General features: G+C 39.4%; 3 protein-coding genes across 4 annotated transcripts; 1 reads left to right on the forward strand and 2 right to left on the reverse strand.

Annotated features, from left to right (window-relative positions):
• The first annotated feature begins 34 nt into the window (after positions 1-34).
• LOC100123272 (heparan-sulfate 6-O-sulfotransferase 2) lies at positions 35-6,200 on the forward strand. Of its 2 annotated transcripts, none has more exons than XM_031930830.2 (5): positions 35-572; positions 1,058-1,186; positions 1,457-1,860; positions 1,939-2,118; positions 2,747-6,200. In XM_031930830.2, exons 1-5 carry the CDS (start codon positions 308-310, stop codon positions 3,062-3,064), a joined length of 1,296 nt encoding a protein of 431 aa, XP_031786690.1. In that variant the 5' UTR covers positions 35-307; the 3' UTR covers positions 3,065-6,200. The 2 variants fall into 2 exon arrangements, with proteins under 2 accessions (XP_031786690.1, XP_031786689.1); XM_031930829.2 differs by having other exon boundaries at positions 36-572; positions 998-1,186.
• On the reverse strand, positions 4,448-7,740 carry LOC100114836 (SPRY domain-containing protein 7). The gene is made up of 4 exons (XM_001607715.6): positions 7,399-7,740; positions 6,998-7,275; positions 6,814-6,916; positions 4,448-6,736 (listed from the first exon to the last, which is right to left on the reverse strand). The coding sequence occupies exons 1-4, from the start codon at positions 7,502-7,504 to the stop codon at positions 6,639-6,641; spliced, it is 585 nt and encodes a 194-aa protein (XP_001607765.1). The 5' UTR covers positions 7,505-7,740; the 3' UTR covers positions 4,448-6,638.
• Positions 7,741-8,041: 301 nt separating this feature from the next.
• On the reverse strand, positions 8,042-18,531 carry LOC100123262 (60S ribosomal protein L35a). Its single transcript, XM_031930833.1, has 4 exons — positions 18,525-18,531; positions 8,919-9,178; positions 8,348-8,506; positions 8,042-8,114 (listed from the first exon to the last, which is right to left on the reverse strand). The coding sequence occupies exons 2-4, from the start codon at positions 9,168-9,170 to the stop codon at positions 8,091-8,093; spliced, it is 435 nt and encodes a 144-aa protein (XP_031786693.1). The 5' UTR covers positions 9,171-9,178; positions 18,525-18,531; the 3' UTR covers positions 8,042-8,090.
• Positions 18,532-18,906: the final 375 nt, after the last annotated feature.

The following is an 18,906-nucleotide window of genomic DNA, read 5'->3' on the forward strand; positions in this document are numbered from 1 at the left end:
GAAAAGAGAGAGAGAGAGGGATAGATCTCTCCTCTCTCGACGTCGAGTGTTCCCGCAGTCGCGAGCGAGCCAGCAGCACACTCGGCGCTGCACAGAGAGATCTGCGCGGGCGAGCGAGAGAGCAAAGTCGAGTCTGAGCTCACACACATATACTTACACACTGTCATGGCCGATGGCGCGGAGCCAGCAGCATCCCAGTGCAAAATCTTCTTATCATCCTCGTCGTCGTGTGCTCTGAAAAGTTGGAGCTCGGCGAGGGCCGTAAAGTCGGTCTAAAGCTGAGCGGTGTGGAGTGATATGGAGAAAGATGAGCAAACGAGCTCCTCCGGACGGGACGACGTCGGCTGCCGAGAGTGACCTGTCGCTCCTGTTGTTGGAGGATACGAGCGCCGCGACGATGACGGACTCGAGGACGACGAGGCGCTCGAGGTTACGGGGCATAGTCGGTATCTGCCTCCTACTGGCCTTGGCTGGTATGCTCTACCTTGGCTACTTCTGCCCCGATCATGTCTGTGCCCTCAGCAGCCGAGATCCCAAGGAGACGACTAGACTCTCCGAACCTCTTCTCTCGGGTGAGACACATTCAGCACTTATAAGTATCAGAGGCAGCTCGTTTTTCGCGCGAGGCTATTTCCGTTCGGGGAGAGGATTCATTTTTCGCTTCTTTTCTTAATCGAGAGACGACGCGCCGGCGATGCGTTTCGCTGCGTAATAATAATCCGAGTCAGCACGATTGTGTTACGCGATGCTGCATATGTGTGTTTATTTAGCCGAGAATCGCGGAATCTCTCTGCGCACTCTTCGCTCTTGGGGATTTTTCCCGAGATTGCGCTTGTAATCGCGCGCTTAAGTCTCATATGTATATATGCATGCGAGGCTTTGATTATGTGTGCTATACGCTCTAACCGCTTGTTTATCGAAGGAGAGGCTCTACATTTAGGTAGACGAATTTGCTGTTCTGCATGAAACGAGTGTGCGCGTGTGCTTTTGGTTGTAGGTAACACCCTTGGCCTAGGATCTAATTCACTTGAACTAGAAAAAAATAATTTTTTGCCAGTACATCCTGCGTTCAAGCTGCAGAGCATTCAAGGAAGTCTGGGCTACGACGATATCTTTTTGAACGACACCTTTCAGTTCGACATCAATGCTCACGATGTCATGGTGTTCCTGCACATTCAAAAGACTGGTAATGAATTCTATTTTCTTAATGACAACTTTATATACGTTTCTTTTGCATTATTCAATACGCACCCGTCATTTGCATAAAAATTGCAATTTCCTGCTCTTTGTACGTTATTCTTTGCATTGAGCTAAGGATATTCTGTTTTTTACTCCCATCATTCCTATTGCTTGTTTGCATCATCATTATGTTATCAATGAAATTATCCGTTTGATGATGTACTCAAACCAATTACTTCGGTACAACAATTGTCTTATGCAACCATTTCTATTGCAGGAGGCACTTTGTTTGGTAAACACTTGGTTCGTGATCTTGATCTGCAAAGGCCATGCTCTTGTCAAAGGCGACGTAAACGTTGTTTTTGCTTCCGTCCAAACCGAAATGAAAACTGGTTATTCTCAAGATATTCCACTGGGTGGAAATGTGGATTGCACGCGGATTGGACAGAATTAACGAGTTGCGTTGATTCTGAGTTGAACAAAATTGAAGGAGATAATGTTAAAAGAAGATATTTTTACATAACGATTATTCGACATCCTGTGGCGAGGTACCTATCCGAGTTTAGACACGTGCAAAGAGGAGCCACTTGGAAAGGTGCTCGTCACTGGTGTGGAGGTGCTCAGGCTAACATACCCCAGTGCTATCCAGGACCTAATTGGAAGGGAGTAACTTTAGAACAGGTATAGTTGCAACGTTCACCTTGTTTTGACTATTTGAAATATTGCAGCTGCAAATACCTTACGTCGTTTTCTTTGCAGTTTATGGCCTGCCCACATAATTTAGCAAGCAATAGACAGACTAGAATGTTAGCAGATCTATCTCTTGTTGGTTGCTACAACTCGTCACTTAGTAGTATAGAACGAGATCGACTTATGTTAGCTAGTGCAAAGAGAAATCTGAAATACATGCCATTCTTCATGCTTACGGAGTATCAAAAGGTAAATTTTAATTGTTTATTTATTTTTTGCGTGCATGTCAAGCATAACATATTAACAATTCAATAGCTCATTTATTATTCAAATATGTACGTTTATTTTAATCATAAACATCATCAATATTCAAAGGCATCTTTCAAGATGTTTCAATGCAAATATTTACGTGAACCCCAGATGCCTTACGTATACCACAGTTTTGTTTTTCCTACTCTCTTTCTTACTCTTTCTCCCTCTATGTATATTTATCTTAAAATGAACTGCACAGCTGCTTCGTGTTAACCCTCTTGCTCACATTTGGACCAAGCAGTTTCATGTAATGAAAGAAAGGATCTGAAAGACATCTTTCTTTCATTAAATTCAGTAAAGACTAAAAAAAGTTTGCAGAAGACCTTAAACTTTCCGCAATAGAATTGTGGATATTATTATTTGACCACAATAAGATCAGCTTTAAAATCGAACAGGGTTCCAAGAAATTTCAAAGAAGATTTTTTTAACGCTATTTTCTAACATTACGAAGAGCTTTTTCACACGTCCTTATCCTGCATCAAACAAGAATTCATCGTTTCAAAGTGCACTGCTTGCCTAGATTAATTATTAACGGCTGATTCAATAATGCAATAATTATCACCAGGTAGGACAATATTCTTTCGAGGAAACGTTCGGAATGAGATTTGCCGTTGCTTTCGAACAACACAACGCAACGCTAAGCGCTGCGACAATGGCAACTCTTACTCCCGAACAACTGGATGCTGTTAGAAGGCTTAACAAATTGGATCTTGAACTGTACGAATTCGCGACGAATCTTGCATTTCAAAGATTTCGACATCTCCGAGATCGTGACCCCTACTTTGTTCAACGATTCCAGCACCTTGGTGAGTTGCCATCAAGACAAAGTGTGACTGAATTCAATTGGGACTCAGTGATAGAAGATACAACAGACATTGATTAGACCCTTTGTGCAATGCACAGAGAGGTCAGCACAAAAATGAAAGTTTGTCCTTTGCCAAGTGCAAACGGATATCATGCATTTTATTTACGTAAAGTGTTAAAAATCGCTTTACATTTGTAAATTTGTCCGTTCACCTGCATACAGCCGTACTGTGAAATATTTTTTGCTTGCGTGGTACATTTAACAGAGGCAACTAATTTTCTTTATTTTAACGATTCCACGCGAATAGGAAATTTTCATCAATGCTGCACATAGTTGAACTCACCAAAAGTTTTATAGAAGCTTTTTTGGACGAGACCAAAGAAAAACCGTAAAAACATAGGCCCATTCTTCGATACTTATTTCACAGCTGTTTTACATGTAAACAGCGTTTGATCTTATAAGAAAGTATCTCACGTGCGACCGTCATTGTTTTAATTTTAGAACATCTTTTCATCAAAGTTCTTCCACTTGTACGCACATATGTTTCGTTTTTACACAGAATGCTTAATACTATAAATGACTTTGAAATCTATTGATGTATTTCAACAGGTCAATATCAAGCTCGCGTTTTAAATTATTTTACAAACAAATCTTCATACATTTTTTGCTGTACATTCATTTGCATTTAAATCCATATGAATAACTGCCATTACATTTAGTACATAGTTGTGCCATTAATTTATTCCTAATCTTAAAAATTAGATCAAAACTAAATTGCTATTGTAGTTGTACATTTTCTCTAATTAAATTAATTAACAAAGAAGTTTAAAATGAAAATAAAATATAACTTTCGTGTTTATTCATATTGTAATGATATATGTGTGATAGTGCGAATAAGAGCTCGAGAAGTGGAAAAATTGTGATATACAAACTACTTTAAAGTACTTTATTTCCAAAGGTCTAACTGCAAAGAAAGGCAGTAAACAAGAGGCAAACAGCGAATATGACTCAGTATCAATGTACATACACATTATTATGTCTTGTTGGATGATTTCTCAATTAATTATGCTCTTCCAGAAAAATTTTACATACGAGTTCGTATTTAATTACAGCTTGTTCTTATGATGAAAAAATCTTTTTTATACGCAAAATCAAATAAATTCTGATATTGCCCTCTGTGTGTATGCTAAGAATTGTTATGGGTCATAAACACAGTTGATCTTATTAGGTTTATTGATGATAGGGCCATACAAAGATCTCAGAACAGTGAACATTATTGTGCACATTAACATTTACCAGTAGTTTTAATTATTGGATATTAATATTTGATTTTTTTTTTAATTTTTTCCCCATAAGAAATGTTGAAATCTATTATATCATTGACTTTGTATATAATAACTTCAGTATATACAGACGTGTAGTTTCTAATCAATCATGTTATGCGTTATTAAGATGATAACAAATCAAAACATCATTTATTTATGTGGAGTCTCTGTTACGATTTGAATTAACTCTATCATTTATCTGATTCATAAGGATTCTGATTGATCATAAAACTGGCAGTTCTTAACGGCAGAAGCATAGTGTTAAAGAACGATTTTTAATCAAGAGTTATTCATGAACATTATTCGATAAAATTTAAACTATTTTTATCCCGATATTTTTTTATAAATGTTGCTTTACCACTGTACAAATTTTACAAATCTTTGTGATTTATTTGCGGAACGATCAATGAATTGTATTTTAAAAGAAATCGCGCTCTCGAAACAGCCTAAAGTTTATGTAAGCAAAAATAAGAAAGTTGTACTATCACATAGGATAATAACTAATACTCAACAGTGAACGTTGATACGTGCAATAAGACTATAGGTTACCAGAGTAGTTATTTCATACGATTGGAATATTATAATAAACCTAACTGTAACATAAAGCAAATATCTTTTAAATACTGATGAATTTTTTTATCAAGTGCGATCTTTCCGGTTTGAGTTGTCGAAAAATTGCTAAGAAATGTTAACATATTTTGTAGTTACACTGTAGATTTGATTTAAGTAAGTTTATCTAATCATGTTGTTTTGAACGATTTTAACAATTTTATGGTATCTTGAACAAACTTTTGAGTTTGAAATCTTGTTATGCATTCTAGTAGTAGTAAATTTTTAAAGTAAGTACACAGTAGCAATAATTGTTATGCCATTGTGTGGAATATCAATTATTTTAATTGCTTGCTCCTAAAAAAGAGATCTTAAACAAACGTATACCATACATACAATTTTCTTCTTTTTACACAATGTTTTACTGTTTTTGGAAAATATTGATAATATTAAGGACCAAAGACATTTATTAAAAGACTTTTATGTGGACTTTTTAAAAGTTTACACTTTAATCATTCTACTTATTATTTTTTTTTTTTTGCTAAAATTTTTTTCTGCGGAATTTATATTCTCTGTATATTGTACAAAGTTTGCCAGAAAATGAGGCAAACGAGTTAAAAATTATTTTTTGAAATTGATTTATGATTGAAAATTCTATTTACTGAGAAAGTAAATAACAACTATTGCACATCTGATTTGAGCAGGTTTCAAAATACCATAACAGTGCCATAAGTGAATCCAAGGTTCACAAAAAGCAACATTTGAAAACTAGTATTTAAATGACACTTAATAAAAGTTTATTGGCAAAACTAATGGCAGACTGAGGAAGCATGTAACCCACTTTTTTGATCTAGTTGCTGAAAATGATACTTACTAAAATTCTTTGTTATAATCATTAGAATTGTTAATTACACATTATGTAAAATTGTGTTATTAACAGGGTGTTGCACTTGTTTAGAATAGTTATCTGTCCATTAGGGAATGTATAATAATAATAAGAAAGTCAAATTTGAGATGAATGGTCAACGAACCCATGACATATGCCTAATGAAGTGAACAAAAAGGTCTAAGCCATTTATATCTTGTTTATGCGAGTGTAAATAATGTATCGAATAGATCTAAGTATTACTGAACTACTGGATATAAAAAATCTTATATGAATTGTATACACGTATACAATATATATATATATATATTATATTTAAGATTTCAGTATACTACTATTATAAAAATAAGAAAATATATAGTTATTGTAATACGTGGCAGCTTGATTAAAAGTTGTTTGATTATGTAAACCTTTTAATAAATCCTGAGAATTCTCAAGTATTTTGATTTTGAAATCTCTTCCATTTTTTTTCACCTTCATCACATTGTGGTAAAAATAATTTTTTTATACAACAGCACAGATTAAATAGAATTGTATATTATATATCGATAAATATTTTTTCTGTATCAACAGTATTTTTTGTTATATTACAATGTACTGCATACACTTAAGTTAATATATTCACACACTGTGTTTATATTTGCTCTCTGACAATTAAAATTTATTCGTTGCGAGAAGACATTAGCATGCAGCAATACCAAGGGTAGAGGAACTTTGAAAATGTATGTTTTAGTACATTCTTAATGATTCAATCATTAGTTAGGTTCATTCCTTTGATATTGATTATGCTTTAGATGTAAACAAAATGAAGATTAATCACACTGCTCAAATGTACACATGTGGATGGATGATCGGAAGGAATGTAGTTGTTTAGAGAAAATGCACTAGTTTTCTAGAGCAGAGATTGCTCCAACATAATTTTTTCAAAACCCATTGGTGGGCTGTGAGCAAAATTTTCTAAAATAAAATCTAAAATTGCACCATCGTCCACTGAAACAATTTGAAATTGAATATTAATTATTTTCTCAATTTTAACACCATTGATAAATGCTAAGACAGTGATTTACCATAAAGTACAGGATAAGTCGTTCCCTTGATGCCCATAATAGGTGCTTCCATTGATTTTCCATTCAAATAAAAATTCAGTTCTACGTGATCATAAGAGATACCCTAGAAATCAATACAAAATCTATGAGATTAACTGTCACTTTCACTGTGGCTCTTTCTTAACCATATTTTTCATTCTCTTACGATTATATCTCCTTCCTGAGGCAAATTTTGCACTTTATGCAACTCCTCCTTATTGTGTCGTATTACTCCATCTGAATTAAAAGCCCAGCTTTCAGCATCCATTCCACCCACGCTTGTGTCCAGATTTGTAGACCTTGTTGCAATGCCTACTCCCCATATTCCTTCTTGTTGTATTTTTACTTCAAAATAACTTTTGCTTTGTACTAATGGAGCATTTCCTAATACTGCTCCCCGACCACATACTCGTCCACAATTTTTTACTACTACTACTTCTTGCCCTGAAAAATGAAAGAAAACGTTGTACTTATCATTAATTTAACACAAATGGTAGATCAATGATGTCGAATTAAGTTTTCCTTAAAAGGGGCAATCAATTGATAACAAAATTGATAAAGACTTACCCATATTATTTGTGTCCAGACAAATATAATTTTCTTCTTTTTGGGGCTCATGTTGAGCAGTAACAAGCCCAAAATTATCAAAGCAATTTCTAAAGCAGGCAAACATTGTTTTAGTTACACTTTTGGCACTTTTTCATAACCATACTCCTATAGAATACACTATAGTCTGTGTTACCGAGATAAAGCGATTAATTTGAACATTATACAAAGTCAGGAATTAATGTATTAAATAAAAATAAATAAGTGGACATCAGTAGATCACAGGTATCGCAGCACGACTAACGACAGATGACAGAAAACCTTTCACTGCTTTGACGCTCGCGTCGTAGTGTTTGTGCGTCTGTATACATATATAGGTATATGCTTGGTAGTGGTAGGAAAATGGCTTCCGTCACATTCACAAATCCAATCGATATGACGATGTGTTAAGTGAAACGGTGGTTGCTTTATCATTTGTTGATAAGTTAGTAGCAACATATGTCATGTGTGGTATTTTATCAAATTAAATTTGCTCTAAATTTAGGTTTCTGACAAGATAGAATGCTTTTAATTATTTTATAAAGCTGTTTCTATTAGGTGCATACTTTGACTCCAAATTAAAAAAAAATTATGATATTGCAGGGTTGAATAAGAAAACATAGTATTTGGTACCAAAAGGTGTTTTTTTTTATTTATTAATATTTTACATAAATTTAAACTCTGCTTGGGTACAGCATCTGCAACAAAAAAATTAATTGTGATTAGTATTGATATAGATATTGCTTCTACATTCTAATTATTTTGGAGCGCATTATCATATATCACTGCTCCACGGCAAAGACTAACTCATTTAAAGAATTATTTATTTTTAAGCTGTCTTACATTTAAATGATTTATCACAATACGAGGAAAATATCTTTTAAAATGCACTAGTTGTGGGATTTAATTTTGCAATGAAAATAATACTTACAATCCTGATACGGTGACCCATGGCCTTAGCAGGTAAATTCCTCTTGAACTTGGCGCGCACAGATCCACTGGTACCATGTGGACGTGTGACCTTTCCCCAGATAGCCCTGACTTTCGTCTTCTTGGTGGTCTTTCCGGGAACTGGAGTCTTGTTCTTGGCCTAAACATTTGAATTAACAATAAGTACTTCAGATCTACATATCTATTCACTTAAAGAAAACTTCAGGTGACAAAGAATGATTTTCAATATTTTATATTAAATTTTCTATCAATTTCTCTTAACACGATCTAGAATTACAATGAAAATGAGTATATTATAGAATGGAATCATGTCACTTGAAGAATCATGTTCTAGCTGTAAAAATAGTCTTGTTAAGATTATAAAGAGCTTTTTTTTCAAACTAAGACGATAATTAATCTTTGTCCTAAGTATCAGCGAATGAGCAAAAGTATAGTTTAATACTGTTTCTATTCGTCTTTTCCTTATAAAACTCGAACAGTCAAATTTCACAAGAGAATATGAAACAAATTTTACATACATCAGCAAATAATAAGAGTTTTCATGTACAAACCTTGTACACATAGACGCAACGCTTTCCAATGTAGAAATCGGAGTCACTCTTTGCCCTAGCTCCGTCAATTTTCAGAAGAGCTGTGTGTTCATGTTGGTTACGCAGACCTCTCTTGTAGCCAGTGAAGATAGCCTTGGCATAAAGACGACCGTGCCTCTTGAAAGGCCTCTTCTTCAAGGGAACAGGTTCCACTGGCTTCTCTTTTGGCTTCTTGGTCGTAGCCTTGGGCTTTTCTGCAACTTTGTCCGCCATGTCGGTGCCTAAAAAATATTTAAACAATGATCAGTTATCTTCCTTCTAACTTAACTAAGTGTTCTAATCGAAATCATCGTATTGTCACGTTCGATCAACAAATTATCGGGGTTATGTGTACAAAACAGGTTAGGAACCGCGACTACTCGTCGGTCAGCGAACAACAAATCTAAAACATTAACAATCACTCGCAGAGACGCATAGAACAGTGTACACAGATGTAAATTAATAAACAACACGATTTTAACACAGAAAATTCAATTTCGCCAATGTATCTGTACAATTCTGCTGCGAAGTGTCCGTAGACCACACGAGATATCCGGTTCGTAATCCATGATAATCAGTGTTAAAAAACAAAAATCAACGACGAAAACTCGAAAGAACAACAAAGCAAAGGTCACTTTTACGGTTTTCAACAATATTTTTCGTATTGTTCACTTAAATAATGTCATTTTTTAATAAAAATAGCGGGGTTACCCGAATCACGCAGCGTACCTGACGTGTACCGCGGATGAAAAGAAACAGGAAACACTGCGCCCCTCTAACGGTTAAGTTGGCAAACGCTACTCGCGCCCATATGGCGCGAGCGCCGTGTGAATTGAAGCGTCGACAACGTTGGCAACGAAAGCTTTTTTGTTATCATCGGAATGTTAATATACTCGCGACGGTTTAATATTTTGTTGTGAATTTTTGCAAAAATATCGATCGAATGATGCGAACTAATTTTTTTTATCGACCGATATCATTCTGGGAAGGAAATTTCTTTATCAGTAAGTATTGATAAGAGTACAATACACAATATACAACTAAAAATTAAAATTTCAACCAGTTTGCTTTACATAATTAACGATAAAAACAAAATTGTGATAAGTCATGCGTATTTGCGCTCAGTTATATATTAATTTTGTAAACTGGTGCATTTACGAGATTATTTAAATGCCATTTAGCAAAAAACCTATGGACAGCTAGAACTTTGTAAAATGATGGATGATTACACAACAGAGAGCAACCATGCCTAGTTTCATCGTGTAATTCCATTTTTATCATTTGTTATAAGCAAATTACTTTTTTGTCGTCTGCTCCGGTACGGCGGGAAATTTGAATATTCAAATCGACTCAGCGACCTCCTTAACATCAATTCCCTCACGCTCCTAATTACATTAACTATCATAAAAGCACACCGAAGAAGCAGTAAAATCATCGCGCGACATCTTCAATTCGTCGACGAAAATAAAACGCGATTTCGAGCGCGTACGCAACGCAATCAGCAAAATGAAGCATGAAGTGCACTCTCGTCGCGCTCGGGGAAATCATTCGGCGCTCGCTGCATCGTTATACGCAAAAATGAAACCGAGAAACGGCCCCCGTACCTCAACGCATATATACGTATACGGAAAACGTCAATCACGACATCCCCCCCCCCCTCCCCCCGCCCGGACATGTGTCGCTCTTTGCCGCTAAACGCGCGAACCACAAACGAAATTTCAAGTTGACAGCTGTTGAAGCTTCGGTATATAGGTATATACACGCGTAGACGACGCGAAAGCGCGTGGGCGCAAACATAAAAAAAGGGGGGGGGGAAGGACACTGCGGGCGAAAAAAATGCTGGGGAGCCTCGTTAGCGCGTCAGATTTTCCTGTCGCGTCGCCGCTAACGACATTTGAGTCGAGGCGCCGCAAACGTCGATACTATATATATAGCAGAGCGCGCCAAAAATCGTTTCGCGGACTCGTTATTGTGTAGCCATAGGGGGGACCCTAGGGATTCGCTTTTTCGAGCGTTGACTTTTCTCGTTACAGCTGGCAGTCGAGGCTTTCGATCGTCATCGTGGAACAATATTTTCGCCCCGCGGAGAGGGATCTAACGAAGACATTCTGCGCGCGCGCTTTTTTTTCAGCCTCGAAAAATAATAATTAAACGCGATATGCGACGGCTGGGTAGCTTCGTTATTGTTCTCTTTTTTTGGAAAAAATTTAGTGTTGGACGTGTTTGAATTTTCGCGCGCTTTTGAAGCGATTACGTAACCGTCAGATGAATTGTCTGTATTGATACGTCTGACTATAACACTGACGAGAGTCGTATCAATATTCATTAGTGTATAATGGGTCCGATTGACAAGTTACTTTCGGCAAATACCATTATTCATATGTATATACATAACTTGCTGCAATATGTCTAAATTAATCATTCCCCCATCGGTCCGTCTATTAGTCTTCGTCCTAGCAGTTTCAGAAACGTTCATTTTACGTGTGCCATTCAATTAAACAAGTGAATGCTATACATCGCGAAATGCATTTGGTCAAATTTTCATTGTTCCAAGCACAAGTGCGCGCGTGTATTCAAAAGCATCAGTAAAATACGTATACGACAGCGCGATAAGCCTCTATTGCTCGGATTTAGTTGACTTTATTATTCCTTGTGTCATATGAGTGGTTATAAAGCATTTCATACATTTCATGTTGGATTTTAAGCAATGTCGACTTTGATTTGTGTCATGTACTAAAATGCTTATGGATATTTTGACTATATGGAGGGAAAGCTTCGGCCCAATCAATAGTGACGAGCGATTAAAAATAGCTTCAAATCTGTCGAAAAATGCGCGCGAAACGCGTGAATCTCGCAAAATAATGGACAATCAGGCTTCCGAATAAAGTTTTCATCAAAGTGCGTAACGAGCCGATATTTCTGCAAAAAGAAGCTTGGGCTGAACCGTGATATATCGCTTAGTACTTCTCAAACAAAAATGATAGTAAATTGTTTCATCGAATTCAACGAACATGAAATTAACGCGCGTACAATAAAAATTATATTTCCATAAACTATTCACAACTTTTCAGAATACTACTGGAGCTTTGTTTTCATAAAATCACAATAGAATCATGTTTTTTAATTCTTGTTATAAAATGTACAAACCCACAAGATTGCTTTGTTGAAAACAAGAGGCAGAGGCTGGCGTTATACACTCACTCGAGCAAACTTAAGCCTGTGTCTCTTCGCCATCTCCAACCCTCTGTCCTTTTTGTATTTTTCTTGCCCTTCAACTTTCCTTTGCTCTTGTTTGCTCGGTCCTTTTACTTTCCCGCAAGTTTATTTTCCGTGTATTTTTCTTGCCGTCTTCGATTTCTCTTCTCCAGCTCGTCTTTTTCTTCTCCTCGCGTATCACGTTTGACCTTTTCGCGCCTGTATTTTCACGAAAAAAAATAAATAAATAAATAAGATTCAAGTCATCCAGCTATTGTTATCCATGAACAGTTCCGTTAGGCTAATTGCTCCCGTCGATGTTGGGCAAGGCCAGAGGCAGGAGCGAATGACGGGCCAGTCGTCGCCGCGTCTCGCTCGCGAACAACATCATCCATCTTCCATGCGCCCTCCGAGCGATATCCCGTCGCCGGTCGTCTCACGTCTATTACGACAACGATGCTATACACGCGTCGGCGAACCCTTGTTATGTTTCTCTTGGTTAGACTCGCGGCCCTGAGCCGCAGTAGGACGACGAGGACGATTTCTCCCCGATGGAATTCGAGAGATATGACGCTTGTGTGTACTGATTTCGTTTTAATGGCCCTTATTTTGATCGAGGTGTCTTCTTGGGGTAATGGTTGGTTTATTCAAATTTTAAGGGGGGGATTAATGAAGACTGTTACTTTTGAATGCGTTCGCTTGATGGAACAATTGAATTCGCTGAAGCTTGTTCATGCTATACATTATTAATTATCAAAAGTGTGTTCGTATTTGAAGTGAGGTTTTAATACAAAAAAGATTTTTCACTAGAATTGCTGCAGAATAATAATTAAAGCCACACAGATACACACACGTTCAGGTGTCCAGGCACTTTTTTAAAGCAGCATCTATATCGCAACGAGTAATTCACAATTTCACGACCATCGAAATGCTTTCTCCTCAAAATTAAAGACCGAAATAATCCCCTTTGTCTCCTAATCCCAATTATTTAGTCAAAACCCATATCCCTGCTCTGTTACGAGCACGTCTACACCCTCAGCGCTTAAGATACCTCACGCCCCCGCACTCGCGGTTTTCGCGTTTGAAACGTCACAGCCGCTCATTCCATACTTCTCTACACTCTTCTCCCTTACATACAGCCAACACTTGACGGCGCACTGTACTCCCCGCGTATTGTATTAATATCGTCGACAGTCGCTCTTACGTGTATATACACTATATCGCAGAGACAGAGGCGCTTGATATCGCGGATTTGAGCGGTTACACGCGACTGCTTCGTTCTGTGAATGCTGCAGGCAAACATCAGTGAAAGAGACGCTTGCGAGGGAGTCTTCTGCTTGAAGGCTGATAAGACACTCGCGAGAGCTTGGCATGTACGCCTAATCTTGAACGTCGCATGTGTGGTATACGTTAAATGCGGAAAGAAATTCAAATCTTTAGCCGTTTTCCGGGAATAATGAAGGGCTACTGTGTTTTTGAACCCTTGAGTAAAAAATATTCTCATTTAAATGAAGCATTTGAATACAAGCTACGGAATTTTCGACAGTTTTAACATGATAAGCGATTCTACGTACGAAGCACTTTTTAGCTGAAGTGCAATTTTTCGTTATTTCCTGGAGTAAATATTTCACTGTTCACAGTTCCCTTTACTGATGTGCAAAGTTTATCCTTTTTTCGTTGTAAAGTTAAACGCTCTCAACATCCAACAATACCCAAATCGAAAAAAAGCTTCGATTGATAAGACCCATCCTCGCAGCGTTAATAGAAACTTATCGTCTCCTCCGCGTATAATCTCACTGAAGCTCAAGCTCGCTCGAAGTCATGCCTCATCCTCCCCCTCACTATACCCTCGCTCGCACAGAAAGGTAAAAAGAGATCCGTTTGATCACGGCTAACTTTGCCCACTCGCGAAACTATACTCCCAACGAGTGCCTCCCCCGCAAAAATTCATCTCTCTCTCTCTCTCTCGTGATACGAAAGTTGCCGTAGAGTCGAGAGAGGGCGAGATAGCGGATTCCGAGAACGCGGCGGAAAAAGCGAGTTTGAATTATTCAAGGTTTCTTAGCCGGCGAAACTGAAAAAGGCGCGCTCGCGAGAGAGCGCGCCTGGGAAAATTTAACTTGCCGGCGAGCTTATACACAGGGCTACAATTGCGGCCGTTCTCTCTTCTTCTTTTTTTTTTTTTTCGCGGGAAATCGCTGTGTGCGCGCGAGCGAGTATAGCGATGCCCGTTGAATTTCAAGCAGGGGATCCGTGATTATTAGCCGACGGAACAGCTGTTGTCAATATTGAGAGGCTTTCAGTGCTGCTGCTGGGCTTTACTCTTTCGCGATGTCCAGAGGGGATTGATTATTCATCGAAAATAAAAAGCCACTATACGCGTACGTCGTTGTGTAATCCAATTATCGTGTCGCGCAGGAAATAATGACCCCCTCGATTAAAGTGATTAAACGAGCGGTTGATTACACGCTCGCGAGGATTAAAATTCCAAAGCGGTGGTGGAGGAGGGGGGGGGGGCTAATTAGAAAAAATAGTCCCTCAGCTCTCTCTCTCTCTCGGGAAAAATTATTCAGCTCTCTCGCGGCGCGACGAATAAAACGCGCGTATACGCTCGATCTGCCTCCACACAGCTCTCTCTCTCTCTCTCTCTCGCGAATGAAATACATTTTTGCGTATACGGCACGGACTGGTCTTTCGCAGCCGAGCTAGCGGAAAATGAATTTCGCGTACGACGCCGTAGGACGACGAGACTAGCTATATATACCGGCTCCAGATCTCTGACGCGCACGTACGGCTGCTGCAGAGCCGAGTAGCGCTTGGCTTTTGGCATTTCGTCGTCGCGGCGGCGAACGTGAGCGCGGCGCGTTGAGGAAAATTAAAACGCTGCGCGACGGAGGAAATAAATTCACTCGCGTAATTTTTTCGCCTATCGAACTGACTGACGCGCTCGAGGTGGATTTTCTTCTTCTTGGTGTGTAGTACGCGAGTGGGTGTGGAGATTTTATTTTATTTTTTGATTAATTGATTAATGCGAGTACGAGTGAAGCTTGATGGGGAGAAATTCTTACTGGAAGAAATTGATATTTTGTATGAGTGGACATTTAAAGAAAAGTTAGCTAACTGTTAATTAACAGATAATTAGCTAACCTTTGATAAATAAGAAACTCGATAAAAAAAAAAATAACGTCACCAAACGCTCGATCTCAGAAGATTACGAGATACGCCCATACATGCGAGCATCGATCTCTCCTCCAGGCACACACACACACACACACACACACGAGTCAAACTCGCGGATGATGGATATTTATACGCTTTAGCACGCGGATGCGCGGAAATACGCGAGCAAACCGAAAATAAAATTGCGTGCGTTTACCCCTCAACAAAAAAAAAATCGCTTATAGATTTGACGTGAAATGGCTCCAATGCAGACGCATAAATATGTATAGTCTGTGTGATATAAGTATACGTCTATGTGTGTGGGTGGGTGGTGTCGTCGCTCGATACATACACACACGCGTATATCGAGGGCAGATTTATGACGGCATTCGAGCAGATTTCCGCGCTGGATTTTCACTGAGACTCGTATATTTCAGTTTATACACACCTGCCTATATGCATGTATGTAAGTCCATTTCGTTGCTTTTCCCCCCGACGCCCCGATGCAGACTCCCTTTTTGCTCTTCTCACCCTATATATAGAGTATAGCGTGTATATACGTACTGCCTAAATTTCTGCGCGTCTGTGCCAGTGCCAGTATACATACCTATATATGTAGCACTGACTTATTTAGCCCCGGTGTGCACCGGGATTTCGCCCGATAAGTTGATGCAACGTCAACTCTCCCGTAATATATGCCATCGTCCTCGTTTTTACTCGTTATACAAGCACACACTTATATTTCGAAAACAATACCCCACACACACAGCTGCGCGTATAATCCGCGTAGGCTGCGTATAGACCGCCCGCGATAAGGACCTAACGTTTTGCTTATACAGCTTCGACGCGAATATCTATAATACGTGTGTCTGTGTGTGTGTGTGTGTGGGCGACGACGTATAAGCATATACACAGGTACAGTATAGGGGTATGTTTGTGTGTGAGAGCGTGTTGTGTATTGGCTGCGCGTAAACTCTGTTGCTTTGGACAAACATTGAATACTCCGATTAGACGACGCTGCGGAATTTCAGTGCCAGCCGGCCTTCCGGCTTTGCGGTTATTTGTTGTTTTTGCGAATCATTTATGCCGGAGCTTCGACGCCGTCGTGTGTTTGTCTTTCGCGGTAGGATGTATATTGCTTTCGATGAGCGACGACCAGATGTATGCGTGTGTGTGTGTGTGTAGGGAAAACGTTGCGGTGTCGGTGTTGTATTCATCGGTATATATAGGGAATATTTAGTTATTAGGTTATTGCGGAAGTTGCTTTGTTCGGCTTCGGGGAACGTTTGATTGGGTTGAGAAAAAAGGGTTTGTTGAATTTTCTCTGTTTCTATATTTACCAGACCCGCAAGTTGTTTTCGACTCTTCAGACGTCGATCGGTAAACATATTTTTTCCGGCCATCAGATCCAATTTTCTCGTGTTGCGATGAAGCACACTAAAAAAATTAATGAAAAATAGCCACGATAACTCTGCGTTCACAAAAATAATAATTACTTACGAATATCACACACAACAGCACCTCTTGAGCTCAGCTCGAATAAAAATATCATTTGCCCAGCAAATAACCGGCAAATTCAACCGAGGGAATCTTGTACAGCCACAGCTCGACCACAGAACTATCTATACACAGGCTCTCGTACAGTCGAGTAGTCAACAATAGCCTTGAGAAACCCGAGACAATTAACTTTTCTTATGATTCGCGCGGTATATCTCCGAAGGAGGATCGATTCTCTCGGTTTTCGCTCGTCTTCGGTGACAGGTTCTCCCCTTTAACTCTCTGCGCTGCAGCGCCGTCGGGTTATCGGAAATCCTCTTCATCCTCTCCGTGTGTCTTGCTCTATATATACATACATAAGATACTTCGCTGGCTGCAGCTAGGGAATTTTTCCGATGCTTCTTCGTATCTCGATGGTTACATTCGCGAGGCTTTGCGAGAATATTCATACAGTGATTTTTCATCGCTACGAGGCACAAGTGATAATGAGCAATTACAACGCGATGAATACGAATGATCTTCGATGCCGGAAGTAAGTAGCGGCACAAGGAGGCTGATACTCTTGCGCGTCTGTTGTGCGCTGGTAGGGAGCGCCAAGTGGGAGCGGAGAGCTCGCAGCTGGTAATAGAAAAGCCAGAGCGCTCCAATTTGCTGAGAGCACTCTATTCAGCCTCGGTCGGACTCTCTCCCTCTCTGCCTTACACTTCTCCACGTATCTTATTATGTTTGTTTCTCTTCGGCTTCTCGCGCCCTACTTCTTGGCACCACTCGGCACTTCCAACTCTCTCTCTCTCTCTCTCGTCTCTTCAGCCATATAGCGCACCGACTTGCTCTTGACATCTGAATCGTAGTGGGCTTGTCCATAAAAAAGCATCGCCGGAAGTGCAGTGGTGTATGCTGTAAAATGTTTTATCCTTGCGCTAGCTCACTTATGCGAATTGCTTCGAAGCGCTCGTTTAGGAGCGTAATTGGACTGCGGGGGTGGCGTAAACAAATCCTTCGATCGTTATCCGCAGCCTGTGTGCAGCGAGGATAAATTGAAAAAAGCATCGATTTAGAAAGAGCGTCTTTCGGCCGGCTCTCGTTAAAATTTATCTCCTCCCTGCTGTACCCTAGAGCCGCTTAATTGTTAGCCCTGTGTATTTATCGTCGGTATTTTTCTCCCCGTTCAACTCATTTCGCATACCGGCGCTGCTGTATAGCCACTGCAGGCAAACTAAATGCTCGGGGACGCGCTAATGGCTCGCGCATTTGTCAGAGGATATATATATATATATATATATATATATATATATATATATAGCTACTGCTGCTGCATACGACGATACGCCGAACGTGATGTGGATGTAGCCGAGCTGACTCCCGATAATGTATCGGCTCGCGCGCGAGAATAAGATGCATACGCGCTTGCGGACGTGAGAAAAGAGGGCTATTATTAAAGTGTCGTTGTTTCGCTGAGAGTAATTTGTTTTTCGAGGAGAGGCTCTCTCGCTCGCGCCGATTTTTCTTAGGTTGGAAAGCTATTGTTTCTGTTCTATTTTAAATTTACACGCACACAGACACGACGATATCAAATGTAACGAACGAGAGTGCAAAACAGACCCTCAAAGCGGCGTCGAGTGCGGAAAAACACGACAATTCACTCCCGGCAGCAGGGCACAAAAGAATATTCCACAGAGAGATACATACTTGCGTGTAAAAATTCGTTTCGTATATCTCACCCACACACGCTGTCACCTGACGTGTACATTTGTTTTCGCCGCACAAAGGGGGAGCACTCTTATAATAATGAGTCAACGCCGACAGACTAGACAGAGCCCGAGTCCAGTGACCTCACTTTTTTTCAATATATATATATATATATATATATATATATATATATATATATATATATATATATTATACGTTTTCTCGGCGTCGTTCGACGAAATGTCCGCGCGACTAGCGAAAACTTTCCAGCATAGCTCGACTCATTTCGCCCGAATGAAATTTCTCTCCCGCTCGACTTTTCCGCGCGTTATATAATACAGCTTCTCGGCGCGTTCTCTCAATGCCCTCTTCAATTCGCTCCGCTTGCGGGTTCGAACTTCGCGCGCTTATTCTCTCGATTCGATTTTCC

The sequence above is a fragment of the Nasonia vitripennis genome, chromosome 4 (assembly GCF_009193385.2).
Source record: "Nasonia vitripennis strain AsymCx chromosome 4, Nvit_psr_1.1, whole genome shotgun sequence".
NCBI lineage: Eukaryota > Metazoa > Arthropoda > Insecta > Hymenoptera > Pteromalidae > Nasonia > Nasonia vitripennis.

Coding starts and splice junctions, on each gene's coding strand:
- LOC100123272 (XM_031930829.2), top strand. CDS start 308: ATGAGCAAACGAGCTCCTCCGGACGGGACGACGTCGGCTGCCGAGAGT. Junction 1,187..1,456: donor CCTGCACATTCAAAAGACTG/GTAATGAATTCT, acceptor TTTCTATTGCAG/GAGGCACTTTGTTTGGTAAA. Junction 1,861..1,938: donor AGGGAGTAACTTTAGAACAG/GTATAGTTGCAA, acceptor TTTTCTTTGCAG/TTTATGGCCTGCCCACATAA.
- LOC100114836 (XM_001607715.6), bottom strand. CDS start 7,504: ATGTTTGCCTGCTTTAGAAATTGCTTTGATAATTTTGGGCTTGTTACT. Junction 7,276..7,398: donor TCTGGACACAAATAATATGG/GTAAGTCTTTAT, acceptor TTCATTTTTCAG/GGCAAGAAGTAGTAGTAGTA. Junction 6,917..6,997: donor CTCAGGAAGGAGATATAATC/GTAAGAGAATGA, acceptor ATTGATTTCTAG/GGTATCTCTTATGATCACGT.
- LOC100123262 (XM_031930833.1), bottom strand. CDS start 9,170: ATGGCGGACAAAGTTGCAGAAAAGCCCAAGGCTACGACCAAGAAGCCA. Junction 8,507..8,918: donor GTTGCGTCTATGTGTACAAG/GTTTGTACATGA, acceptor TCAAATGTTTAG/GCCAAGAACAAGACTCCAGT. Junction 8,115..8,347: donor TGGGTCACCGTATCAGGATT/GTAAGTATTATT, acceptor TTTTTGTTGCAG/ATGCTGTACCCAAGCAGAGT.